The 27,887-nt window shown below is 43.6% G+C and overlaps 1 protein-coding gene across 3 annotated transcripts in view; it reads left to right on the top strand.

The window, feature by feature from the left end:
- Positions 1-675: 675 nt before the first annotated feature.
- Positions 676-27,887, top strand: part of kansl1l (KAT8 regulatory NSL complex subunit 1-like) — a 41,791-nt gene continuing 14,579 nt past the window's right edge. For 2 of the 3 annotated variants that reach the window (XM_036974810.1, XM_036974808.1), the window contains exons 1-9: positions 676-1,017; positions 1,211-1,324; positions 1,446-2,581; positions 12,615-12,756; positions 17,189-17,365; positions 18,054-18,175; positions 21,564-21,741; positions 23,994-24,144; positions 26,286-26,435. In XM_036974810.1, the coding sequence (XP_036830705.1) occupies positions 1,572-2,581; positions 12,615-12,756; positions 17,189-17,365; positions 18,054-18,175; positions 21,564-21,741; positions 23,994-24,144; positions 26,286-26,435 (1,930 nt within the window). In that variant the 5' untranslated portion in view covers positions 676-1,017; positions 1,211-1,324; positions 1,446-1,571. The remainder of the gene's footprint in view (positions 1,018-1,210; positions 1,325-1,445; positions 2,582-12,614; positions 12,757-17,188; positions 17,366-18,053; positions 18,176-21,563; positions 21,742-23,993; positions 24,145-26,285; positions 26,436-27,887) is intronic. The other variant, XM_036974809.1, reaches the window with a different exon arrangement.

Raw genomic sequence — 27,887 nt, 5'->3', positions numbered from 1 at the left:
AAACCCTTGAATTTCTTGATGTGTCCAAACTTGGTGTGTCCAAGTACATTTCTTGCATTTCTATGCATTTTGACATGACTAATACTGTGTTCTTATGCTCAAACATAATCAAATCAATGTGGGTATGATTTTCTAGCTTTTCTTTTGTTGATTGTAAGTTCTCAAGTTATTATAGGCTAATATAAAAAAATATCTAGATCCCATTTTATTTTCAAAATACTTTATATATGGTTTTAGTCGTTTAAGTTTACAGTGAAAGCATTTTTCCCATCCCAAAAATGTATTTAATTGTTTTATTTTAAATGGCATCCTGCAACCCACCTGGACCCCTGCCGATGCGACCAGTGGTGTAGTGGAGGGTGAACACTAGAAAACCAGTTCACCCACTTTGTTTTTGCTTTAGAGTTTACACACCTTTTGCAAAAAAATACATTAAAATTAGAATGAGCGTTACATTTTCACCACCCCATTTTTGTTTTTACCACTAGACTACTCCATTGGCCGTGACCTATAAGTGAGTCCTGACCCACAGTTTGGGAACCACGGGGCTAGTATATGAAAGAATCGAGAATTTGAACCGAAATTGTGATACAATCAATGGATAAAACTAGAAAGTAAAAACCGTTCCAACGTTCTTCTACGACTGAATATTATTGGTCCTGGATGGCATGATATTTGCATAGACTTGCCTCCATGGACGAATCCACGCCCCCAACCCTCACTCACTCAGGCAACAACTCAACGTCAAACACAGAGCAGCTGCGGTTCTATGGTCCTATGGAAATAGCTGGGCTGTTCATTGACTTGTTTGAGCCACTGCCATCCATGGAAATAGGACCGCGGAGAAAGGACTGTCAACCGAAAGATCTTCTGATAAACTATCTAACCATACGTTAACGGTTAACGTTAACAAATCTCTGCTCTGCTCCACCTAACTTTGCTACCAGTACACACACACCTGACAGTAAGGTTCCAAGAATATTTTTTTTTCGTGGATCCTGTCGATTTTCATTCAAGGTGAGTAACGTAGGAAGAAGATGGTCGATGATTTGTGTGTTCCAGAAAGCTGTGAAACTTATTGATTTATGCCTGCCAACGGCCTTGTTGTTCGGTACTAGCTATTTATGTAACTTCGCTAAATAAATCGATTAGGTTGGATGTCTCTCTGCAGTAAGACAATTGTAAATGTAATCCGTTTCCTCCTTGTTAGTTCATTGACTTGTTTGAGCCACTGCCATCCATGACGTAAACTAACAGTGCAGTTAGGTGACAGTGCCAACTTCTAGTGGTTTGTTTCTTTCTGTCGTCATCGTTCTCTCTATAGGTAAGCTAATGTATCCAACTACCTGGATGTTTTTCTACCCATAATTTGCTGTTTTTAGTATATCTAGTTAATTTTCAGTTTGGAGGATGAAGTGCTGATAGTGTTTTATTATTTGGTCTAGGGAAAGTTTGAGGCCGATCTGACATCCCCTGGTGTGACAGAGAAGAGTGAACGGTCCCAGCCCTGACCAAGCTCTTCAAAGACGCCCAATGGATTCCACTTGGCGACCACTCTCGACCTCAGCAACATGGATGCAGATGGGGCAATGCTCAACATTGAGTGTGATCGTCAGTTGAAACTAAAGGAGGGCAGCTATGCTCAGAATGTGTGGCTGAACTTCTCCTCTCTGCCCTTTCTGGACCACTTTTTCTCTGACACGAGTCTCCTTGAGGTTTCAGAGTCGCTCCTGTCCCCTCTGCTACAGGCCTCAGCTGAACAGTACAACACAGTGCTTCTCTCCAGCCCTGGTTCCCTGTGCAATCTCTTGTTCCTCAACAAAAACCTGAAGAATTCCCTGGCGGACTGTCCAGGTGCACAAGACATGTATTTTGTTCCCGTCACTGAACACAATAGCCACGGTGTGGTTCAGCAGCAGTGTCAGCACAGTGGCTATGGACCAGATGGCTATGATATCCCCCAGTCACCTACAAAACACTGCCAGGGGGATCTCATGTCCCAGTACAACCCTGCTGTCCCCACACCTGGCATAGCGAGGCAGGAGGAGGGGGACACCATCAGCACAGACACAGCTCTAGCCCAGCCATGGACCAAAAGGACTAGGAGCCAAGGCCAGGAGCAGCCTGTGACTGCAATGGTGGAAGAGGCAGTGAGAGAGCAGACACGGTGGCATCTCTCCCAACAAGCAGCCCTGTTCGGACAGGCTGGGCGGATCCAGAGGAGGCTCCAGGCTCTGCTAGGGGACCACATCTCTCGCCACTGCATCTTCCAGCTGGAGGGTCTAAAGAAGAGGCAGGGCAGGGAGACCCCGGGTCCCCCCTCACCCCCAGCTGACACCAAACCCTTTGATCCAGCCATGGGGCAGAGACCGACAGGCACACAGAGCCACAGGACACAGGGGCCTGCCCTACTGCAAACCTTCTCAGTCCCATCCTCTTCTAAAGACATCCAGGAGTTTGCCAGCTATGCCCAGGCTGTAATGCGCACGGTGCAGGAGGCTGTAGACTCTGATGTCACAGAGAGCAGCTCAGATGAAGAATTGGAGCCTGAGCAGAAATGGGGGACCAGGTCTCAACCAGTGTGAGTAGAGGGAGCAAGAGAGACATTCTGGTAATATGCTGTAATTATAATGTTCTTTATTACTCATGAGAAACACAATCTATAGTTCAGTTGAGTAAGAATGATAGTGTTGTATTTCAGGCTTTACTGGGATGCAAAAATATTGCCATAGGCTAAACTTAGGGCCCTATTAAAGTTGTTTTATTTTTTTGCCTGATTTTGTTTTCTCTGTTTGTTTTCTCCAGGTTTCAGTTTTTTGTTCTGGTCAGGTTTTCACTCTCAATTTTTTAAACATTTGTTTTTATAGAACATTAAATGCTGTTGGCGGCCACGAAAAATCTGAACTCATCATCCATACCCACATCCATACCCACACATGCAATCAATTGATTTGCGCAGTCAATCAATCAATCAAATTTATTTTATATAGCCCTTCGTACATCAGCTGATATCTCAAAGTGCTGTACAGAAACCCAGCCTAAAACCCCAAACAGCAAGCAATGCAGGTGAAGAAGCACGGTGGCTAGGAAAAACTCCCTAGAAAGGCCAAAACCTAGGAAGAAACCTAGAGAGGAACCAGGCTATGTGGGGTGGCCAGTCCTCTTCTGGCTGTGCCGGGTGGAGATTATAACAAAACATGGTCAAGATGTTCAAATGTTCATAAATGACCAGCATGGTCGAATAATAATAAGGCAGAATAGTTGAAACTGGAGCAGCAGCACAGTCAGGTGGACTGGGGACAGCAAGGAGTCATCATGTCAGGTATTCCTGGGGCATGGTCCTAGGGCTCAGGTCCTCCGAGAGAGAGAAAGAAAGAGAGAATTAGAGAGAGCATATGTGGGATGGCCAGTCCTCTTCTGGCTGTGCCGGGTGGAGATTATAACAGAACATGGCCAAGATGTTCAAATGTTCATAAATGATCAGCATGGTCGAATAATAATAAGGCAGAACAGTTGAAACTGGAGCAGCAGCACAGCCAGGTGGACTGGGGACAGCAAGGAGTCATCATGTCAGGTCATGTCAGTCAATCTATTTGTGCTGTTAAACTACAAACTGACTTAACTAAATGCATTTTACCAGTATCCAGGGCCGAACCTGGCATTTTGTGGGACCTATGCGAGATTTGGTTGGTGGGCCCCCACGTCACGGGCAAAACATTGTACTGGCCCCATCTTTAAATGTTAGTTTAAAGTTAATTTCCTGCAATTCTACACATTTTTGCCATGGGTTGTAGAGGAATGTTTTAGTTTTAGAGCAAGTTTTCTGCAATTCTACACATTATGCCTTGAGCACAGAGAAAAGTTTGCAATGTTATACCAAATGTCATGCAATTCTACTCATTTTGCCATGACTTATATAGTGTTAACATGTGCTACATGACCAAAAGTATGTGGACACCTGTTCGTCAGAACATCTCATTCCAAAATCATGGGCATTGGCCTCCAATCTTGTGGGAAGGCTTTCCACTATGTGTTGGAACATTGCTGCGGGGACTTGCTTCCATTCAGCCACGAGCATTAGTGAGGTCAGACACTGATGTTGGGCGACTAGGCTTTCAGTCTGCATTCCAATTCATCCCAAAGGTGTTCGATTGGGTTGAGGTTAGGGCTCTACAGGCCAGACAAGTTCTTCCACACCGATCTCGACAAACCATTTCTGTATAGACCTCGCTTCGTGCACGGGGGCATTGTCATGCTGATACAGGAAAGGGCCTTCTCTAAACTGTTGCCACAAAGTTGGAAGCACAGTATTGTCTAGAATGTCATAGCGTTAAGATTGCCTTTCACTGGAACTAAGGGGCCTACCCCGAACCATGAAAAACAGCCCAGACCATTATTCCTCTTCCACCAAACTTTACAGTGGTTACTATGCATTGGGGCAGGTAGCGTTCTCCTTGTATCCGCAAAACCCAGATTTGTCTTTTGGACTGCCAGATGGTGAAGCATGATTCATCACTCTAGAGAATACGTTTCCACTGCTCCAGAGTCCAATGGCTGCGAGCTTTACACCACTCCAGCCGATGCTTGGCATTGCATATGGTGATCTTAGGCTTGTGTTCGGCTGCTCGGTCATGCAAACCCATTTCATGAAGCTACTGACGAAAAGTTATTGTGCTGACGTTGTTTCCAGAGGCAGTTTGGAACTCCGGTAGTGAGTGTTGCAATGGAGGACAGGCTATTTTCACTCGTTACGCACTTCTGCACTCGGCCTACTACTTCACGGCTGAGCTGTTGTTCTCCTAGACGTTTCTACTTCACAATAACAGCACTTACAGTTGACCGGGGCAGCTCTGGCGGAGCAGAAATGTGACAAACTGACTTGTTGGAAAGGTGGCATTTTATGAAGGTGCCACGTTGTAAGTCACAGCTCTTCAGTAAGGCCATTCTACTGCCAATGTTTGTCTGTGGAGAGTAAATGGCTGTGTCCTCGATTTTATACACCTGTCCACAACGGGCAATCCACTAATTTGAAAGTGTGTCAACATACTTTTGTTTATATAATGTACACTGCTCAAAAAAATAAAGGGAACACTTAAACAACACAATGTAACACACTGTTCAATCAAACTGTCCACTTAGGAAGCAACACTGATTGACAATAAATTTCACATGCTGTTGTGCAAATGGAATAGACAACAGGTGGAAATTATAGGCATTTAGCAAGACACCCCCAATAAAGGAGTGGTTCTGCAGGTGGGGACCACAGACCACTTCTCAGTTCCTATGCTTCCTGGCTGATGTTTTGGTCACTTTTGAATGCTGGCGGTGCTTTCACTCTAGTGGTAGCATGAGACGGAGTCTACAACCCACACAAGTGGCTCAGGTAGTGCAGCTCATCCAGGATGGCACATCAATGTGAGATGTGGCAAGAAGGTTTGCTGTGTCTGTCAGCGTAGTGTCCAGAGCATGGAGGTGCTACCAGGAGACAGGCCAGTACATCAGGAGACTTGGAGGAGGCTGTAGGAGGGCAACAACCCAGTAGCAGGACTGCTACCGCTGCCTTTGTGCAAGGAGGAGCACTGCCAGAGCCCTGCAAAATTACCTCCAGCAGGCCACAAATGTGCATGTGTCTGCTCAAACGGTCAGAAACAGACTCCATGAGGGTGGTAATGAGGGTCCGACGTCCACAGGTGGGGGTTGTGCTTACAGCCCAACACTGTGCAGGACGTTTGGCATTTGCCAGAGAACACCAAGATTGGCAAATTCGCCACTGGCGCCCTGTGCTCTTCACAGATGAAAGCAGGTTCACACTGAGCACATGTGACAGACGTGACAGTCTGGAGATGCCATGGAGAACGTTCTGCTGCCTGCAACATCCTCTAGTTATGACCGGTTTGGCGGTGGATCAGTCATGGTGTGGCGTGGCATTTCTTTGGGGGGCCGCACAGCCCTCCATGTGCTCGCCAGAGGTAGCCTGACTGCCATTAGGTACCGAGATGAGATCCTCAGACCCCTTGTGAGACTATATCCTGGTGTGGTTGGCCCTGGGTTCCTCCTACTGCAAGACAATGCTAGACCTCATGTGGCTGGAGTGTGTCAGCAGTTCCTGCAAGAGGAAGGCATTGATGCTATGGACTGGCCCGCCCGTTCCCCAGACCTGAATCCAATTGAGCACATCTGGGACATCATGTCTCGCTCCATCCACCAACGTCACGTTGCACCACAGACTGTCCAGGAGTTGGAGGATGCTTTAGTCCAGGTCTGGGAGGAGATCCCTCAGGAGACCATCCGCCACCTCATCAGGAGCATGCCCAGGCGTTGTAGGGAGGTCATACAGGCACGTGGAGGCCACACACACTACTGAGCCTAATTTTGACTTGTTTTAAGCACATTACATCAAAGTTGGATCAGCCTGTAGTGTGGTTTTCCACTTTGATTTTGAGTGTGACTCCAAATCCAGACCTCCATGGGTTGATAAATTTGATTTCCATTGATAATTTTTGTGATTTTGTTGTCAGCACATTCAACTAGGTAAAGAAAAAAGTATTTCATAAGAATATTTCATTCATTCAGATCTAGGATGTGTTATTTTAGTGTTCCCTTTATTTTTTTGAGCAGTGTACTTCTGTCGGTCAATTTCTTAAGCTAAGACAGGCGGGAGGAGGGGGCGTTCCAAACAATAGGTACCATAACGTTGGATGCCAACCGGCGATAAACCCCACAAGAAGAGGTGATGGTGAAAATGGTAGACAGTGGCTTTCACCCTCCACTGTCGGACACTGTTTTCCCGCAGTTCAGCTAACGACGACGAGCCTCAAAAAGTAGCTACATTTGCCGCTTTACTCGTTTACCAATGAAAGTTGCAGGAGGGGTCTGAAACCTCTCTAAATATATCTACAAAGTCGGTAAATTGGCAGCGCTGAAACTGACTCTGTGGGAATAGGGCTCCAACGGGCCGCCCCCTTCTTGCCTTCTGAATGATGTCGGTGTTGGTTAAAGTAAGCTACTTCTATGCAAATGTTGATCAGTACAATAAAATAAGTCCCAAATCGAAGGGAAACAGATTGTCATCTGTAGTCCCTTGAAATCAGCTAAAACCAACTCAATAACTCAATGCATGTACACACTTCTATTGAATAGGTTATGCATTCACCTGTATTGTGAATAGCCAGCCCTATGCTACATCTAGATTTACTCCGTTTATCAATAGAGATTTACCATTCAAATAAATTGTTAGATTTGTAAAAACGAAGCCTAATTAATTATTTAATGCATACATTGCCGTCTCTGAAAATGTTTGACGTAGAACATTATGATATAATGATATTGAACTCAAAAGATGCTCAACGATTGAACAGCGTGGTAGCTGAGTTTATCCGTGTGGATCAAGTGCCGTTCTGTGACTTATTAAACTGTGTGCTTTCTTTTGTTGCCGTGGGTTTGATTTGGTATCGTGATACTAAACCTGCAATCGGTTTAAAATGAAATATTCTGATATTGTGACAATACTAGTCAGTGACTGGCATAACGAGAAAAAATGCTAATGCACAACCAAATTTTGAAATCCTACCTCTCAACAGTAAGTTAAGACCCTGACTTTTTATTTTTATTTTGTTATTGATCTTCGGGCCTACAAAAGGGGCTGCCAGTTGCCCATCCCTGTTCTAAGTCCACAACAATGCGTAAACCACATGAGTAAGACCACTTTAGAGGTCTTGGAAAGATGTAAGAAATGTAGATTTTGCGGTGTAGCTTGTTTGGTTAGCAATGTTTCGCTAGCGTTCATGTGTTTTGCAATTTGTGAAAACAAATGGCAACTGAATTGACACATAATTATGATATCATTCTGCCAGATAGGCTTAGGCTACATTGTAGTTAATGTTTAATTGAGAAGGTTTTTGGGAAAGCCTTACCAACTACCAGAAGGCTGTCATTATATTTGCCTCATCGCTAACCTCTACACAAGGTGATAGACAAACACGCGCACACACACAGACAGGGGCATGTGCTGTTTGTTGCCTCTTCAGAAAGTTCAAGGAAAATACACCACTGATGTTCATGTCTTAATGATCTTGCGCAAATGAATGAATGTTCTACACTGAAAAAAAAGTATAAATGTAAAATGCTTGTCCCATGTTTTATGAGCTGAAATAAAAGATCCCAGAAATGTTCCATACGCACAAAAAGCTTATTGCGCTCAAATGTTGTGCACAGATTTTTTTACATCTGTGTTTAGTGAGCATTTCTTCTTTGCCAAGGTAATTCATCCACCTGACAGGTGTAGCATATCAAGAAGCTGATTAATCAGCATGATCATTACACAAGTGCATCTTGTGCTGGAGACAATGAAAGGCCACTCTAAAATGTGCAGTTTTGTCACACAACACAATGCCACAAATGTCTCAAGTTTTGAGGGAGTGTGCAATTGGCATGCTGACCATGCAGGAATGTCCACCAGAGCAGTTGCCAGAGAATTGAATGTTCATATCAAATCTTATTGGACACATACATACTTAGCAGATGTTATTGCGGGTGTAATGAAATGCTTGTTCCTAGCTCCAACAGTACAGTAATATCTAACAATTCACAACAATACACACATGTAAAAGTACAATAATGGAATTAAGAAATAAATATTAGGAGAAGCAATGTCAGAATGGCATTGAATAGAATACTGTATATACAAATGAAATGAGTAAAGCAGTATGTTAACATTTTCTATCATAAGCCACCTCCAACATCATTTTAGAGAATTTGGCAATACGTCCAACTGGCCTCACAACCGTGGACTACGTGTATGATGTCGTGTGGGTGAGCGGTTTGCTGATGTCAACGTTGGGAACAGAGTACCCCATGGTGGCACTGGGGTTATGGTATGTACAGGCATAAGCTACAGACAAGGAACACAATTGCATTTTATTGATGGCAGTTGAATGCACAGAGATACCGTGACAAGATCCTGATGCCCATTGTCGTGCCATTAATTCGCTGCCATCACCTCATGTTTATTTACACAATTCTGGGAAGCTGATAATGCCCCAGTTTTTCATGGCCTGCATACTCACCAGACATATCACCCATTGAGCAAGTTTGGGATGCTCTGTATCGACACGTATGACAGCGTGTTCCAGTTCCCGCCAATATCCAGCAACTTTGCACAGCCATTGAAGAGGAGTGGTTCAAAATTCCACAGGCCACAATCAACAGCCTGATCAGCTCAATGCGAAGGAGATGTTTTGTGCTGCATGAGGCAAGTTCTGATCCACGCCCCTACCTTTTTTTAAGGTGTCTGACCAACAGATGCATATTTGTATTCCCAGTCTTGTCAAATCCATAGATTAGGCCTTAATTTATTTATTTAAATTGACTTTCCATATCTGAACTGTAACTCAGTAAAATCTTAGAAATTGCTGCATGTTGTTGAATTGTTGCAAATTGTTAAATTCTGTTTTAAAGTCTCGATTCCGTCAGTGGTCTGTGCAACGCAGATTTGATAGAGCCCTACTAGCTGTATGCAACAGGAACAGCATTTTCAGAGGTAACTGTGTCACTGGATGAGATTTTGTTAAAAGTTGTTAGCTGAACACCTGTAGCTTTGACCTTGGGTCTGTTTCTTGTTTAAAAAAGGCATGTATTTTAAATAGCTGTGGTGTTTTCCTGGATATCATAGTGGGTTATTAGAGCTAAATAAACAAGGTTAGGCAGAGAGGTAGGTTATGAGAAACACATTCTATGTGTGACTGAGTTAATTGTAAATGGAAAACACAGACCCTAAACACGTTAAAATTACATTTCATTTGACACACACAACCAGCTTTTACCATTATATAGTCTACTTCCCCATTCATCCAACCCAGCCAGATTCCTATGAGAGTGCCTTTAGCTGATTGTTGCCGGGGGAAAGGAGCCCATAACAGCCGTTGGAGATAAACAGGGAGTTGATTGTAGGTTTAATCCTGACCTGGCTGCATAGATATGCAGAATCGCAATTTAATCCCCCTGTTGCAGAAGAACCTTCCTGCAATGCATGGAATGTAAACCTTGTGTAGTTGAGGTTTAAAAAGGGTTCTAAAGTTAGTAGTTTCCACTTTTAAATTTAACTTGGATTTCCCCTTACAAAAAATGTATCAACCACTACAAAAATGTCCATTTAATTATAATCCACATAATAATTCACATTTCCTATTGCTTCAGAATGATTTTCCTGCTGTAGCAAACTGCTTCAATTTAATATCGTACACGTGTAGTTGGTCTCTGGCACCTTGCCAGCAGATTCCCTAACAAACAAGCGTTGAGAGGAGTTGAGAGAGGGAAAAGAAACAGGGCGGGACTAGAATGACAGCTGTTGAAAGTCAGCCCTCCCTCACTATGGAAGTAATTTAGCAGTTCCAACACTTCCAGTGTTGGGCTCCCCCTCATAGCCTAATGTTTCATTTTGACCCAATAAGCCCTGGGTAAACTTGGTGCCCTTTCCCTTCATAAAGCTGTGGAGACTGGAAAGTGTGATGTTTCTTTGTTTGCCTTGCGAGGACCTATCTGGTTGGTCTTTAGTCTGCCTCAGATTCCTCCACAGCCCCTGGCCCTCTACAGCTCTCACTCCCAATATGCTGTGCTTTCTCGCTCCATTGACCCAGAAGAGAGAAGGGAAGTATTTAAATTAGGAGAATGTTGGTCTGTCTGTTTGTCTCCCTACCTACCTGGTATCTGTTACATCTCTGCCCTGGTAGGATGCTAGTAACATCTCTCTGATATAGAAACACTGTGCCAGGTTTCTTAGCATTAAGTCAAGTTTCATGTCTCTTGTTTGCCCTGAGTCCAACGCACGGATTATCAGTTCTCTTCTAGTCAGGTAACCTGCTCACCATGTCTGGAATGTAGTGATATAGGAAGGCGACAGGGTTTGCATGGGGCAGAAGGGACATGAGGGGGATGTAGAAGGGATGTCCTTGATTCCCTGTCTAATAAACAGGGGCGAATGACAAAGGGGTACAGGTTTATGAACTCCAGGAACTGGGGGATGGGGGGGGGGTCTGGCATCATTCTGGCGGTAATGGTCTTGTCTTTGTTGGAGCCCCTATCTCCTGCTGGGTAGAACACAGAACTAGAATCGTTCCAAGTCTGTTCTATTCATTCAATTTCTTTGGGGTAGAATGGTCTGTCTCTGTGGCCTTCCTTCCATTAGCTCCTCCATGGGGGAAAGTTTATGGCATACACAACACATGCTCCCCCGGGAATATGTTTCGGAGTGGATGGGCTATTTTGGGCCTCTCGACAATGTTAAAACAGTGTGGTTACAACTGTTAATTTTTGTCCACTGTATGTCCATAGTTTGACTTGGGAGTGACCGTGGCAGACTAGGCTAATTCCTGGAAAGTGAAATGAGGGGCACACCCTGTAGGCTTTACTTTATGCCCCAAGCTACAGCAATAACAGTGTTTTAAGAAAGCAGAGCTCAGCTTTTTGCTCAGTTGGGTTCAGGGCTGAAAACGTGTGTAACTGCAAGAGTAGGTTTTAAAATTGCCCCACAAGTATAGAATAGGTGGGTGGGGGGGTGTTTTCCATTGGTCAGCAGCAGTGTCTTTCTGGAGAATGGAGATAGTGCCCAGATACTGTGGGCTGTTTGTTTGTTACAACCTGGAAGTGGATGGCTGCTCCAGTCCTCTCTCGCCTCCTCTCCACTGTGTCGGTGTGCTGCCTGCCTCAGCCCCAGCGCCTGCAATTGTGTTGGAGAGGAGAGATTGCTTGCCTGGGGATGGAGGTGACATCTCTCTTTTGCTTACACTTCTACAGAGTGTGGAGAAGTTCCACCACCTATCCTACAACTCAAGGGATGTCAAAAGTAATTTTCACTTTCCTTGTTGTGAAATGAAACCAAATGTAGAGGTTTTAGTTTGAGAGGCTACAGCATTGGGCCTGTGTTTGTTAGTGTGGTGGTCTATGCCCCACCATTCAAGCCGACCCAGCCGGTCTGATAACCTTTCCCTTTAGTTGTCCACTCTGTTTGAAGTGGCTTGCTCCTGGCATTCCCAGGGCCGCTTCACAGAGCCATGGTAACGAAATCTAACTGGACTGTAGAGTGTCTGCCACAGACAGCTAGCTAGCCTACACCAGAGGAATAGTGGAACGCAGTCAGGAGCTCCATGGAAACCTACACACAGGCACAGCTTGCTGGTGATTTATTTGTGACCTAGATAGACTTCCTACTAGTGTCACTAGCATAAGAACAATTTACCCTCATTAGCCTACAGTATCTGCCACCAATATGAAGAAGCTGATATGCAAAAGCAGCATTTTCATCTGATGCTTTAATAGGGTGAATAATGTAGGTCGTAGTGTATTTGTTGCTGTGTAAACATCAACCATATGTCCTCAGCCTCTGTACTGTTCTGCTGGGCTATCTATATTGTAAAGGTCAGTAAACATACACACACTCCAACCATTCAACCTGTTTCAAGGAAGAGTTTGTATTTAATCTGATTTTAAAAAATCATACAAAACCTAGAGAAATGAATATGCTTGTCTGGTCTTACGCTAAACACAATGGCAGCATTAGCACGTCTCTCTTCTATTCACGGTCTCTCTGGCTCTCCCTTTCTCTCGCTTCTCTGTCACAGTAGGCCTGGGTGTGAGTGGAGGTGGCAGAAGGAGAGGGCTGAGGCGGGCAGCAGATGGACCTGGCTACAGCTGCGTGTGGCAGAGCTCGAGGGACGCATCCAACAGCTGGAGGACCTGCACAAACAGATCACCTTCACCAAGGTAAGGCCCAGGTCCCCAGTAGGCACGCCCCAAGGTTTAATTCGTTCATTGAAATGGTGTGTTTGGAAAAGGATTAACCATTTTGTTAGTCAGTCTCACCCTGCAGGAAATTAGCTGTAAAATAGCTAATTATCCTCTCTGTGCCGTGGCAAAATGAGTAGAGTTGCATGAAATTAGTTAGAAAATAGTTCAATCTCCTCTCTGTGCTGTGGCAAAATGAGTAGAGTTGCATGAAATTAGTTATAAAATAGCTAAATCTTCTCTCCGCCCCATTGCAAAATGCGTAGAATGGCAGCAAACATTTTGTCTACATCCCATGGCAAAATGTGTAGAACTATGCAGACCCGTGAGCAACTGTGGCCCTTCATGATGAGTTCTGATTTTTTTTGTCCCCCCCACCCCTATCAAAGTTGCCCATCCCTGCTCTAGGCAGTCCCCTGTAGAATTAGATACACCTGTGTGTGCGTGTGTCACATCAGTGTGGACATGTTCTTCTACCCTCTGTAAAATGCCTGTGGTGTTTTTAATTTCTTTCATTTCCTAATTTAGTCATTGTCACTCAGATCGCATCAGCAGTCATGAGTAGGGCTGTTACGGTGACAGTATTACCGCCACACCGGCGGTCACGAGTCATGAAGGCAGTCGAATTCCACGTGACCGTTTAGTCACGATAATTAGGCTTCTCCAGGCTTTGATGCTGCTGATGGTAGGCTACTAATGACCAATCTTGCTAACTGCCTTGTACTATATTGCCCCTCCAATCGAAAATCTAATCAAACACTTCATGAGAGCCCATGAGCTCATGTTGCACAACATTTCTATAGGCTATGCAACTGCGTGAGAAAATAGTGACAGCCACTAATAAAAAGAGGAGCTTTCTATAGGCTAGGCCTACTATATTTCTCAACTTTCCTAATCTTTACAACAGGAGTATAACCTACCTGGCTGGCATGAGAATTAACCATGGGAAAAGTGTCCTGCATTCGGTATTTACAGTGCCTTCGGAAAGTATTCAGACCCCTTGACCTTTTCCACAATTTGTTACTTTACAGACTTATTCTAAAATTGATTATTTTTTAAATCCTCAGTAATCTACACACAATACCCAATAATGACAAAGCAAAAAGTTGTTTTATTTTTTATTTTGCCACTTTATAATTTATGTATTTTTTAAACAGAAACCTTATTTACTGTACATAAGTATTCAGATCCTTTGCTATGAGACTCGAGGTGCATCCTGTTTCCATTGATCATCCTTGAGCTGAAACTTGATGGGAGTCTACCTATGGTAAGTTGAATTGATTGGACATGATTTGAAAAGGCACACACCAGTCTATATAAGGTCCCACAGTTGACAGTGCATGTCAGAGCAAAGCCATGAGGTCGAAGGAATTGTCCGTAGAGCTCAGAGACAGAATTGTGTTGAGGCACAGATCTGAGGAACTGTACGAAAAAATGTCTGCAGCATTGAAGGTCCCCATGAACACAGTGGCCTCCATCATTCTTAAGTGAAAGAAGTTTAGAACCACCAAGACTTCCTAGAGCTGGCCACCCGGCCAAACTGAGCAATTCAGGGAGAAGGGCCTTGGTCAGGGAGGTGACCAAGAACCCGATGGCCACTCTGACAGAGCTCTAGAGTTCCTCTGTGAAAATGGGAGAACCTTCCAGAAGGACAACCATCTCTGCAACATTCCACCAATCAGGCCTTTATGGTAGTGGCCAGACAGAAGCCACTCCTCAGTAAAAGGCACCGAAAGACTCTCAAACCATGAGAAACAAGATGATCTGGTCTGATGAAACCAAGTTTCAACTCTTTGGCCTGAATGCCAAGTGTTACATCTGGATGAAACCTGGCACCACCCCTATGGTGAAGTATGGTGGTGGCAGCATCATGCTGTGGGGGAGTGGGAGACTAGTCAGGATCGAGGGAAAGATGAACGGAGCAAAGTACAAAGATCCTTGATGAAAACCTGCTCCAGAGCGCTCAGACTGGGGCGAAAGAATGTCCTTGAGTGGCCCAACCAGGGCCCGGACTTGAACCCGATCTAACATCTCTGGAGAGACCTGAAAAATAGCTGTGCAGCAACGCTCCCCATCCAACCTGCCAGAGCTTGAGAGGATCTGAGAGAAGAATGGGAGAAACTCTCCAAATACAGCTGAGCTTGTAGCGTCCTACCCAAGAAGGCTCGAGGCTGTAATTGCTGCCAAAGGTGCTTCAACAAAGTACTGACTAAAAGGGTCTGAATATTTATGTAAATGTGATATTTCTGTTTTTATTTTTAATAAATTAGCAACAATTTCTATAAACATGTTTTTGCTTTGTCATTATGAGGTATTGATAGTTTATCAACATTTTAAGCTAAACGTTCTGATCTGTTGCCTCAGCCTCATTGCGTGAAGTTCTTTTGATGCTGTGGTTGTATTCATTTGAGATCTATTGCATCCCACAAATGTCCCAGACTGTTTGGAATATATTTTTTATTGCGCAGAATAGAATAGGTCAACTTTTGTACTATGGAGGAAAGGAAAGAGTGATATCTAGTCAGTTGTACAACTGAATGCCTTCAACTGAAATGTGTCTTATGCATTTAACCCAACCCCTCTGAATCAGAGCGGTGCGGGGGGCTGCCTTAATCGACATCCACGTCTTCGGTAGATTGACATAGGCTAGTGCTTTTTCTGTTCGTTAGGCCTACTCATCTTGTTGCGTCCCCGATGTGTCTGTCCTCACTAGCCTGAGGTTCTTTGGAGCATACAGCCGGAAGAAGGGAATTATATCTATTATATTCAGCCCAAGGGTACAGCAGCCACTGGCTGCAAAAGGCGTGGATTTTTTAGGGGGCATCATGGCCACTCATAGGGGATGCCACTGGGAAATTTGAGCCATTATCAAGTGCTTGTCAAATTGTGAATGAGAGACTGTGTGTACAGCCTGCAGGAAAAACAAAGCAGAGCTCATGCCTTTCATGCAACTTTTTTCAAATCATTATTAGGCGCATCATGCAACCTTGCAATGTATTACAAATGTAAACATATAGCCCAACATTTGTATCACAACTAAAGTTACATAAATAACTCTAATCATATAGGAGGACCTGTTTTCTTTGTTAACCGCTCAACACAGTGCTCACTCCCTCAAATCATTTAGAGAAAATATCCTTTCTATTTTATTCAGCTTTGTTCAATTGTATTCTTCAGACTATAAAATAATATAAAATAATGCCATGGAATTCTCAAAAAATCTTGTCTGCTAAATTAACTAGTGCAGCCCACAGCCATATGGCATGTTCAGATCAGTGCCTAACATAAGGACAACTCAGAGTATGATATTCTGACATAGACTTCATTTTCATGTTTCTTTAGACCTGTCCAAAATAAATACTGGATTTATTTTGACTGTGTAGGCTATATTACATGGATTTATTGTGACTGTGTAGGCTATGTTACATGGATTTATTGTGAAGGTGTAGGCTATATTACATGGATTTATTGTGAAGGTGTAGGCTATTACATGGATTTATTGTGAAGGTGTAGGCTATATTACATGGATTTATTGTGACGGTGAAGGCTATATTACATGGATTTATTGTGAAGGTGTAGGCTATATTACATGGATTTATTGTGACTGTGTAGGCTATATTACATGGATTTATTGTGACGGTGAAGGCTATATTACATGGATTTATTGTGAAGGTGTAGGCTATATTACATGGATTTATTGTGACTGTGTAGGCTATATTACATGGATTTATTGTGAAGGTGTAGGCTATATTACATGGATTTATTGTGACGATGTAGGCTATATTACATGGATTTATTGTGACCGTGTAGGCTATATTACATGGATTTATTGTGACCGTGTAGGCTATATTACATGGATTTATTGTGAAGGTGTAGGCTATATTACATGGATTTATTGTGACGATGTAGGCTATATTACATGGATTTATTGTGACCGTGTAGGCTATATTACATGGATTTATTGTACTTTTTAAAATGTAGATGCTCCAAAGATCTGCATCAGTGGCTTGTAGGGAAGCCTTGGAGATGCTATGTGTTAAATGTGTTTATGTTAATTAATGGTCAATTACTGTCGGATATTGGCTTGACATTCACAGGCGGACAATTTCCTGACCGCCACAGACCTAGTCATGAGAGCCACCAGGAAACTCTAAACTCAATGACCTCAGTCAAGACCTTTGCTCTGAATCAGTGCTTGCTGGTGGCACTTTACATGCTCATAGTAATGGCTGGAACAGAATGAATGGAATGGTATGAAACACATGATTTCCTTGTGTTATTGCCATTCTGGTTACTCCATTCCAAGCAGCCATAATTATGAGCCGTCCTCCCCTCACCAGCCACCTCTGGTGTGTGAATATGCCCTTGTTGTGGAGTTGATGGCAGTGTGTGTGATTGTGTGTGGTCCCAGGGGGGTGTGGTCTTGGCAGAATCGCAGCTGTTGATGGACAGGCAGATCCAGCAGACGTTACTAACGGAGACAGCAGGGTTGTCGTTCAGGGCGGGGGAGACCGCTAGAGACGCTCCCTCCGACTTGGAGAATGAACCCAGCAGCCCCACACGCCTCCTCAGGAACATACAGAGACAGGTACATTTTAACAGTAACATTGCAACCTAGGTTACTTTTTCAAATGAGCCCTCTGTCAGATGATACTGTATATAGTGGATGAGATTTATTTTTCTCCTTAGTTCAGTAGATACAGATCTTCAACGAAAACCTAAAATTAGATAAAGGGAACCTGAGTGAACAAATAAAACAACAATTACATAATTATTTCATAAACAAAGTTATGCACCACCCAATGCTCCTGTGTGAAAAAAGAATTACCCTCTTACACTCAATAACTGGTTGTGCCACCTTTAGCTGCAATGACTGCAACCAAATGCTTCCTGTAGTTGTTGATCAGTCTCCCACGTTGCTGTGGAAGAATTTTGGCCCACTCTTCCATGCAGAACTGCTTTAACTCAGGGACATTTGTGGGTTTTCAAACATTAACTGCTCATTTCAAGTCCTTCAAGTTCATGTTTGAAACCCACAATTGTTGCTCAGTTAGAGCAGTTCTGCATGGAAGCGTGGGCCAAAATTCCTCCACAGCGATGTGAGAGACTGATCAACAACTACAGGAAGTGTTTGGTTGCAATCATTGCAGCACGACCAGTTATTGAAGATTTCATAACATTTAGTATGAAAGAATATGCAAAAATAGAGAATCAAAGGGGTCAAATATTTTTTCATGGCACTGTGTAGAGGATGATGTGTTGTGTTGTCCTCTCAGAGTGCCCAACTGAGCCAAATCGTCAACAGCCTGATGCCTCCTCTGAACCTCTCTCCCTCCTCCTCTCCAATCTCTAAAGACTCCTGGAGGTGGAAAGGACAGACCAAGAGAGCCTTCAGCAGGTACACACACAATACACCCCGCCAGCCCACATTGTCCTCTCCTGCACAGTTTAGTTTATAGAATCACCTTACTCTTCCTGGGTTCCAACACCTATGGTAGATGCGTAACCAGGCCAGCCCAGTACAATACAATACAGTACAGCTTGGTTTGGCTCGACTCCGTTTGGCCCAGTAGTGTGAAAAGGGGAATGTTGACCTTAACCCACAATCATGCCAAAACCAGATATTCCCACTAAGCCTGTGTTTTCTCTAATTAATAGGCACCTCTTTTCCAATGAAAATATTTATTCTGTTATAATAGCTGCACCCTGTGCCTCTGTTGCATACTATGTCATGGTGAAAATCAATTGGGCTGTCAATCACTGACTGTCCACTGGTCCTTAAATGATCTGATTTAAAGGCCTTAATTCTTAATGTCTTTTATTCTGTTTTCAAAGGTCTTCAAAAAATGTGACAGAGAAGACCACAGTGTTTGCGTTATTGTGCCGCTGCTTAATTGCTGCCGCCATGGAAAAATAAACCAAATGTAACATGAAATAATACTCAAGACGACTATCCACATGTGCGTCTCTGTGTGTATGCGTGTGTAACATCAGGTGCCATTGCGAGTCTGACCGTTGCCAGAGAAGAAAGAGCAAGGAAGCCTATACAATTTGATAGACAACACTAACTAGAGCTGAGATGATAAGCTGAAAATGACCGACACTGACATTGCCCTTTTTGCTTACACCGGTAATTTCAATGATTAGGATACACAACGTTCCTGATTTATTTTTGGGGTGTTCTAAAACCATTATCTGGTCAACAGTAATGTGCATTATCCTGCTTCCTGCAGTGCAAGCACAGTATCTGCCCTGTCCCTGTTTTGCTGCTGGCTCTTACTCCCGCTCCCCCCTTTACACACGGAGTGAAGGGAGAGATGCATTCTGATAAGCTCAAGCATACTGACAGTTAAGCAACATTTCAAAATATAATTTCATGAAAGACTCATTTTTAAAAAAACGACTGAGTCTCAGCTTTATCTAAGTATAACAATTATTTCTCAACTGTCAATATAGAGGAATTAACATGACTTTACAAACGCAGTATGTTATTGAGATGATGTGTCAGCCTAGCGGAGCGTGCCATTTGCAGTGGTAGTCTATATAGACCTGCCTACCAATGGGAAGTTTTTGTAGGACATTTATCGTTGTATCAATTGCATGGCTAAAGCAACAATATTATATTAAGATTTAGCAATCTAGCTAATGTTTTTTCCTCAGGTGGGAAATTATGTCACATAGGCTGTAGCCTAGGCCAATATGCCCAAAAAACATTAAAGAAATGAATCTCTAAAGAGCCAGAAATATATTAGATGATTCTGGATCCTATTTTGACGTTGCACTTCAGAATATCTATAAAGCATTCCCTTAACATGTTAGATGAAATGGCTAACTTCTTTAATTTCTTACTTGGCCCTGGAATAAGTCAGTCATCCCCTCCCACGTAGCTACCTTGCTTTGAAGTATAGCCATTTGATAATTTATACACTGAATTATTTTAGACTAATGTGAAAACGCTCTAGCATAATATGTACAGGAGAGCTACTGGCTGTGTACCGGTAGTCTTTTGTTCCAGCCACACTCTAACACACCAGATTCTACAAATCAACTGCTCAATAGGACCTTGTTAAGCTGACGGGTGTGTTTGAGCAGTGCTGAATCAGAAGCCTGCATTGGCATGCTGACTGAATGTCCGCCAGAGAATGTATGTCGTTTTAGAGAAATTGGCAGATTTCAGACTACATGTAACCACGCCAGCCCAGGACCTCCACATCAGTCTTTTTCACCTGCAGGATCACTTGCGACCAGCCTTTCTGAGCATTTCTGTCTGTAATAACACCTTTTTGAAAGGGAAAAACTCATTCTGATTGGCTGTGCCTGTCTCCCAAGTGGGTTTGCCTAGGCCCACCCATGGCTGCACCCCTGCTCAGTCATGTGAAATTCATAGATTAGGGCCTAATTTATTTATTTCAGTTGATTGATTTCATTATATGAACTGTAACTCTGTAAAATCATTGAAATTGTTGCATGTTGCGTTTGTTTTTGGATTGATATCGAAACCAAAATTCTGAAAACTTTGGATAGCCTAACAAATGCAGATGGGCAAACCTGATGCTTCAGCCATCTATAGCCTAGCCATAGCCAGTATGCTAATAAATCTGTCTGACTTATTGCTAAACTAGCTCACCTACGTGTTATAAGAGCCAAGTAGGCTATAGCTTTGGTGAAGAGCTAGCCCTAAAAATACAACTTTTTGCCAACATGGGCTCCTTTCTGGAGGGAAATCTAGTAGGTGTGTGGTGCGCGCAGACATCAGTGTATTAAATTCCATTCCGAGTGGCATTAAAAAGGGTTTAAATTCATCTTCATGTAACCTGCAGATAACCTGCAATCAAAAGCCACATCAAATGTTTCCATACGAAATAAAAATAATATGGATTACTTAGATGCCAGAGATTAGATTCTGTAGAATCTAATTTCATACCTGTTTTTAATTAAAATTTTAAATGGAAATGATGTGACATAATGGCTTCTAGACAACGCTGTTATAAGGCACCACCACTCCCTCTAAAAAGCTGGGGTTGAGTTTTTTGGATGGAACTGACTATCCTCAGGGGTGCTGTACTCTAGGACTTCTTCAGAGCTGATGTTTGTATTTCTGTCCCAGACAGCACAGCAGAGACGTATTTTGAGCACACCGTTTGTCTAGTTTTGATCCAAGATATTTCAAGCCCGTTCCAAAGAGGACTAGGAGGCGGGGTCGAGGAGGGCCAGGGAGGGTAACTAACTAAATCAGTTGACTTCCTGTAACAAAGGGAAACGTAAATATCCCACCAAGGCTGGAAATTACAGGCCCATAGTGAGTCAGTATCCACTAGTTTAGGCCCAAATGGCTCCCTATTTCCTATATAGTGCACTACTTTTGACCAGGGCCCATAATTATCTGGACAAAAGTATTACGCAATATAGAGAGATGGGTCCTGGTAGAAAGTAGTGGCCAAAGCCGTACTCTACAGCCCAGAGAGGACCTCAGATCTCCTATCCACCACTATGATATTCAACATGCTCCCTATCCTTAAAACAACCGGTGGAAAGGTTTTGTGTCCGGCTATGATTTGGATCAATAACATTAAGCTGAAGTTCTTCCTTCCTCTTGTCTTTTTTACTCTCAATAATTAAGTCTATGGATTTGTTCCAAATTGCACCCTATTCCCTATGTAGTGAACTATTTTGAACAGAGCCTTATGGACCCTGGTCCAAAGCAATGCACTATAAAGGGAATATGATGCTTTGGATGTCATGGAAATATAGATCACTGAGTGTCGTCGTCTGTTGTCCCCATGCAGGGGCCTGCTCCTGGGAGGATGTGACCCCTTCTCCCAGAAGGGACCCAAGAGGAGGAGAGTGAACCGCAGGAGGCCGCACTTCCTCCAAGTGGATGCCACCTGTGTCTCAGCCCGTACACGACCCCTGGTGACCTATCACAAACCTCGACTCTTCATTAACACCACCCACAGACAGCAGGTAGGGACCATTTTTTTAACCTCTGGGCCCATATTCATAAAGCATCTCACAGTAGGAGGGCTGATCTAGGATCAGTTTTGCCTTTAAGATCATGATGAATATAATAATGTGGACGGGGGGACCTGATTGTAGATTAGCACTCCTACATACGGCCCCTGATCTTCACCTCTCACTCAGGAGGCAAATCACTAACCACCACATCCTCAATGTGTGATGCTGATGCTAATCCTGATGATGTGAAGAGCTCTGTGTAGCAGTTGAACAAGACAAAGTGGAGCAGTGCATTTTTAATGTCAAACCCTGCATGACTGCTATTCCCTGCCACTGGTTTGGTCTGATCTAGCCTGGTTCCAGAACTGTTTGTGTTTTTGCCTCAGACCAGTTCTACGATGAGTTGGCAAGAGAGCAGAAACAGACTGGCATCATCCATCTAGTCTGTTCTGAGCTTTAAATATCAACCTGCTCCGATGTAGGGCTTCAACCTGCAACACACACAGCCCATAAGCCTCTGATCCAAAGTAGTGCAGTATATAGGGAATAGGGTGCCATTTGGGACATTCCCCCAGTGTATCTCCTCAGCCCTGCTGCTGACCCTCTAGGCCAGGGTTCCCAAATTGGCGGCTTGCGGGCCTAATTATTAGTAGAATTTTCATTGTTGGACATAAGACTGTAAAAACACCAGGAAATCAATGTGTACCTAACCTTAAACATCAATGCCTTTCTTAAAATTAATACACAAGTATATATTTTTAAACCAGCATATTTAGTTAATATTGCCTGCTAACATTAATTTATTTTAACTTTTTGTTTGGGCTGCCTGGCTCGTTGCGAACTGTGTAAAGACAATTTCTTGCTAACAAAGACCGTAATTAATTTTCCAGAATTGTACATAATTATGACATAACATTGAAGGTTGTGCAATGTAACAGTCATATTTAGACTTAAGGATGCCACCCGTTAGATAAAATACGGAAAGGTTCCGCATTTCACTGAAAGAATAAACATTTTGTTTTCGAAATGATAGTTTCAAGATTTTACCATATTAACGACCTAAGGCTCGTATTTCTGTGTGTTATTATATTATAATAAAGTCTATAATTTGACATTTGATAGAGCAGTTTGACTGAGCGGTGGTAGGCAGCAGCAGGCTCGTAAGCATTCATTCAAACAGCACTTTCCTGCATTTGCCAACAGCTCTTCGCTGTGCTTCAAATATTGCGTTGTTTATAACTTCAAGCCTATCAACTACCGAGATTAGGCTGGCAATACTATAGTGCCTATAAGAACATCCAGTAGTCAAAGGTATATAAATTACAAATGGTATAGAGAGAAATAGTCCTATAATTCCTATAATAACTACAACCTAAAACTTCTTACCTGGGAATATTGAAGACTCATGTTAAAAGGAACCACCAGCTTTCAAATGTTCTCATGTTCCGAGCAAGGAACTTAAATGTTAGCTTTCTTACATGGCACATATTGCACTTTTACTTTCTTCTCCAACACTTTGTTTTTGCATTATTTAAACCAAATTGAACATGTTTCATTATTTATTTGAGACTAAATAGATGTTATTGATGTATTATATTATTTTAAAATAAGTGTTAATTCAGTATTGTTGTAATTTTCATTATTACATATATATATATATATAAAAAACCGATGACGATTAATCGGCCGATTTTATTTATATTTATATATATATATATATATATATATATATATATATATCGGCCAATTTAATCGGTATCGGTTTTTTTGGTCCTCCAATAATCCGTATTGGCGTTGAAAAATCATAATCGGTCGACCTCTAGTGCCAGGCAGGGGCGTCTCTCTCTGACTGGTGCTATTTATTACAGAGTAAGACAATGTGCCAAGCCTACTGAGATATTAGTAAAGGAAAGAGAAGAAAGCTGCTAGCTGAGCGGCTGGCTGCTCCTCCAGGTCATAGTGACTCACACAGCAACAACACAGTAAGGCTTCATGTTAGCAGAACTGAGAAACCAGCTGAGGTTGGGCTAAGTCACAACACCATGTTTAACCCTTCTGTACACAAATCCCTTTGTAAATTAGTTTCATATGGTGGTCATTGTCTCTGAAAGTGTTGCTATCTTCAAGAGCCACAGGTGGTTTGCGTTTAATAATAGTTTCCTTCATTAAATCAGTTGTATCCACAGGTCCTGGAGGTGTAGAGAGTAAGTTATTCTAGAATCTGAATGACTGTTTTTATTCATACCTCCTCTCTCCTGCAGGACTCAGCCTCCCTCTCCTCCTCCCTCTGTCCCACCTTTGTGTCCTGTGACCCCCTGGCCCTGTGTTCTGACCCAGCCTGTTCCTCCGGCAGCACCCTGATCTCCAGGACCAGTGGCTTTAGGACACTCCCTGTTCTCTCTCTCTCCTCAGGTAGGTACTCCTCTCCCTGTGCTGACAGATGATATGATACTCTGTGTTCTTGTGTAAGGCTAACTGGACTGTATGTAGGTATTTTGCGGTGACTGTATTAACATTCCATATGACAGTTGGGTCACGGTACTCTCCTCTTATGCACTCTGGACATGCTCAAACAACTGTCAGATTGCTAACAGTCTGGTACTCAGGGCTGTATTGTCCCTCCATCAGGTCGTAACAGCCTGATACTCAGGGCTGTATTGTCCCTCCATCAGGTCCTAACAGTCTGATACTCAGGGCTGTATTGTCCCTCCATCAGGTCGTAACAGCCTGGTACTCAGGGCTGTATTGTCCCTCCATCAGGTCGTAACAGCCTGGTACTCAGGGCTGTATTGTCCCTCCATCAGGTCGTAACAGTCTGGTACTCAGGGCTGTATTGTCCCTCCATCAGGTCCTAACAGTCTGGTACTCAGGGCTCTATTGTCCCTCTATCCACTCTGATGTCAATGCAAATGCAATCAAAAATCACATCAAACCCTTATCTAAACAGTATGTGCTTTTAAAACTCACCTCACTGTGATTGATCAATTTGAAGGAAGAAGTTCAACAACAGGTTGAAACTGAGTGGAAAACATGGTTGATGTGGATGTTGTTTTAAAGCCTTAACATAATGAAATGGACAGAGCTTTTTAAGGTGATGATTCATTCAAAGCATTTAAAGCTGCACTATGCAGAGACTTCTCAGCCGGTTCGTGGTTGCTAACATTCTAATAGTTTGCCTAATTTCAGTATATGTGACAAAACAAGCACGTATCGCGAAGATAATCATTGTTACATATAAACCAGTGTTTCCCAATCCTGGTCCTCGAGTACCCCCAACAGTACACATATTTATTGTAAAGCTGGACAAACATACCTGATCCAACTTGTCAACTAATCATCAAGGTCTCAAGGGGTTGGATGAGGTGTGTTTGTCCAGCGCTATAACTAAAATGTGTACTGTTGGGGGTACGGTAGGACCAGTAAAGGGAAACACTGATTTGAACCGCTCGGAAATATCTTTTCCATAACCAAAAATATTGTATTTTCAGCTGTTTGAAGCTAGTGTACAAAACTGAAAGTAAAAGACGCAAAAGGAAACTGAAGAATGGGAACCATAGAAATAGAGCACACAGAACAGATCTACTGCTTCTTAGACTTGCTTTCAATTAAGAACGACAGATCTATAACAACTTTCTATGTGAATTTGGTGGGGTATCCCAAAAAGATACAGTACATATTGTAGCTTTAAGACTTTGCATGTTGAACACCAATACGCATATTATTGTCCATTTACAGATGTGAAATATTGAATACAGCACAGTGTATTCGGCAAAACATGTATTCTGTTACCCTGTCCTTCTCAAGCCCTTTAAATCACCTTCCCTGGTCTGTGTTTTCCTGTAACTCTATGTATTGTGCTGTGGAGGTTAAATCCCACGTACCCTCACTCTCAAAACAGCTCTCTCTGTTGTATGTGGAATGTAGACTGTAGAGTTATTAAGATGGGACAGGGGTGTCAAATCAACAATGCAGCTGTCAGCTCTACTCCGCACAGCTGTACTGTGATGAGGTTATTACTGGGAACTGGCTAGGAGTTGGTGTATTGGCTCTTATAATTTGGGTGGTTCAAGCCCTGAATGCTGATTGGCTGACAGCCGTGGTATATCAGACTGTATAATACGGGTATGACAAAACATGTATTTTTTACTGCCCTAATTACGTTGGTATCCAGTTTATAATAGCAATAAGGCACCTCTGTGGTTTGTGGTAAATGGCCAATATACCACGTCTAAGGACTGTAAACCGGCACTCTTCATTGTGCAATAAAACAGCCCTTAGCCATGGTATATTGGCCATATACCACACCCCCACATGCCATATTGCTTAATTGTACAGGCGTGGGCAAACTGTTTGGCTCAAGGGCCATATCGGGATTTCGATTATTATTTTTTACAAATTTCATTGTGGGCCGTATGTAGTGAGGTAGATGGAGCGATTCAGAGTCATGCTCATTGTTCAATTCATAATATTCTAGAATATTCTTCTTCTTCTAGTCCCCTCTTCAAACCTAATACAGTCAGTCAGCAGGTTTGGTCTGGATCTTCTCTCCACAGATAGCCTTCTGTCCCACCACCTCCAGAACGCTGCCCTGCTCAGAGAGGACTGGGTCCAGCGACCTCTACTACCGGTCAAGACAGAGTCCAGTCATGTCTACTACCACCACAGCTATATGGACAGGGGACACACTTCTCCATCAGGGTTCAGTGAGTAGCATCTAATAGACTATTACTAATGGTTTCAGAAAACAGTATGACCCGTCTTAAAACCAACAGTGTCCCCTGAAACCTGTCAGGGATTTTTCTTTGTTCTTCCTCATTTAAAGTAATAGATTGACAGTGATCTCAGCTATGCTGCTATCTTGTGTAAAGACTCCTACTGAGCTACCAGTGTAGATGCATTGGCTGTAATTCTCTTTTGGCATCTCACCAGGGGACTTTCACAGCAGTAAGCTCTGAGTCAGCCAGTCTAATCATTACTCTCCTGTTGCTCCTCGCTGCTTGCTCTGTTGGCTATTGACTGCGGGGGGTTAACGATCCTAAAGATTCCTAACGATCCTCACTGGGCTGAAGGGAGCGGTTCTGAGGCAGTGCGCTGTGGCTGGAGAGAAGGGCTGGCTTGAGGGGCTGGGGCACTGGCACATGGCTAATGAGAATTCGTTTTAGAGACCTAACTCACTCTGCTCCACTCGATTTCCTGCCAGCCTGAATCACCCCACATGGACAATGATTGATCTAAAAAACAAACATCACAATGAATATTCTACTGACATTTGCTATTATGTGGAAGATCACCGTCTCGTTTGCTTGAGGGGGTGATGTGGTGGGAGAGGGATGTGGGGGTGATGTGGTGGGAGAGGGACGTGGGGGTGATGTGGTGGGAGAGGGATGTGGGGGTGATGTGGTGGGAGAGGGATGTGGGGGTGATGTGGTGGGAGAGGGATGTGGGGAGATGTGGTAGGAGAGGGATGTGGGGAGATGTGGTAGGAGAGGGATGTGGGGGTGATGTGGTAGGAGAGGGATGTCGGGGAGATGTGGTGGGAGAGGGATGTGGGAGAGGCATGTGGTGGGAGAGGCATGTGGGAGAGATGTGGTGGGAGAGGGATGTGGTGGGAGAGGGATGTGGTGGGAGAGGGATGTGGGGGAGATGTGGTGGGAGAGGGATGTGGGGAGATGTGGTAGGAGAGGGATGTGGGGAGATGTGGTAGGAGAGGGATGTGGGGGTGATGTGGTGGGAGAGGGATGTGGGGGTGATGTGGTAGGAGAGGGATGTGGGGGTGATGTGGTGGAAGAGGGATGTGGGGGTGATGTGGTGGGAGAGGGATGTGGGGGAGATGTGGTGGGAGAGGGATGTGGGGAGATGTGGTGGGAGAGGGATGTGGGGGAGATGTGGTAGGAGAGGGATGTGGGGGTGATGTGGTGGGAGAGGCATGTGGTGGGAGAGGCATGTGGTGGGAGAGGCATGTGGTGGGAGAGGCATGTGGTGGGAGAGGCATGTGGTGGGAGAGGCATGTGGTGGGAGAGGCATGTGGTGGGAGAGGCATGTGGTGGGAGAGGCATGTGGTGGGAGAGGGATGTGGTGGGAGAGGGATGTGGTGGGAGAGGGATGTGGGGGTGATGTGGTGGGAGAGGGATGTGGGGGTGATGTGGTAGGAGAGG

This window comes from Oncorhynchus mykiss, chromosome 3 (assembly GCF_013265735.2).
Source record: "Oncorhynchus mykiss isolate Arlee chromosome 3, USDA_OmykA_1.1, whole genome shotgun sequence".
Lineage (NCBI taxonomy): Eukaryota > Metazoa > Chordata > Actinopteri > Salmoniformes > Salmonidae > Oncorhynchus > Oncorhynchus mykiss.
This window is presented reverse-complemented; position numbering and strand designations above follow the sequence as displayed.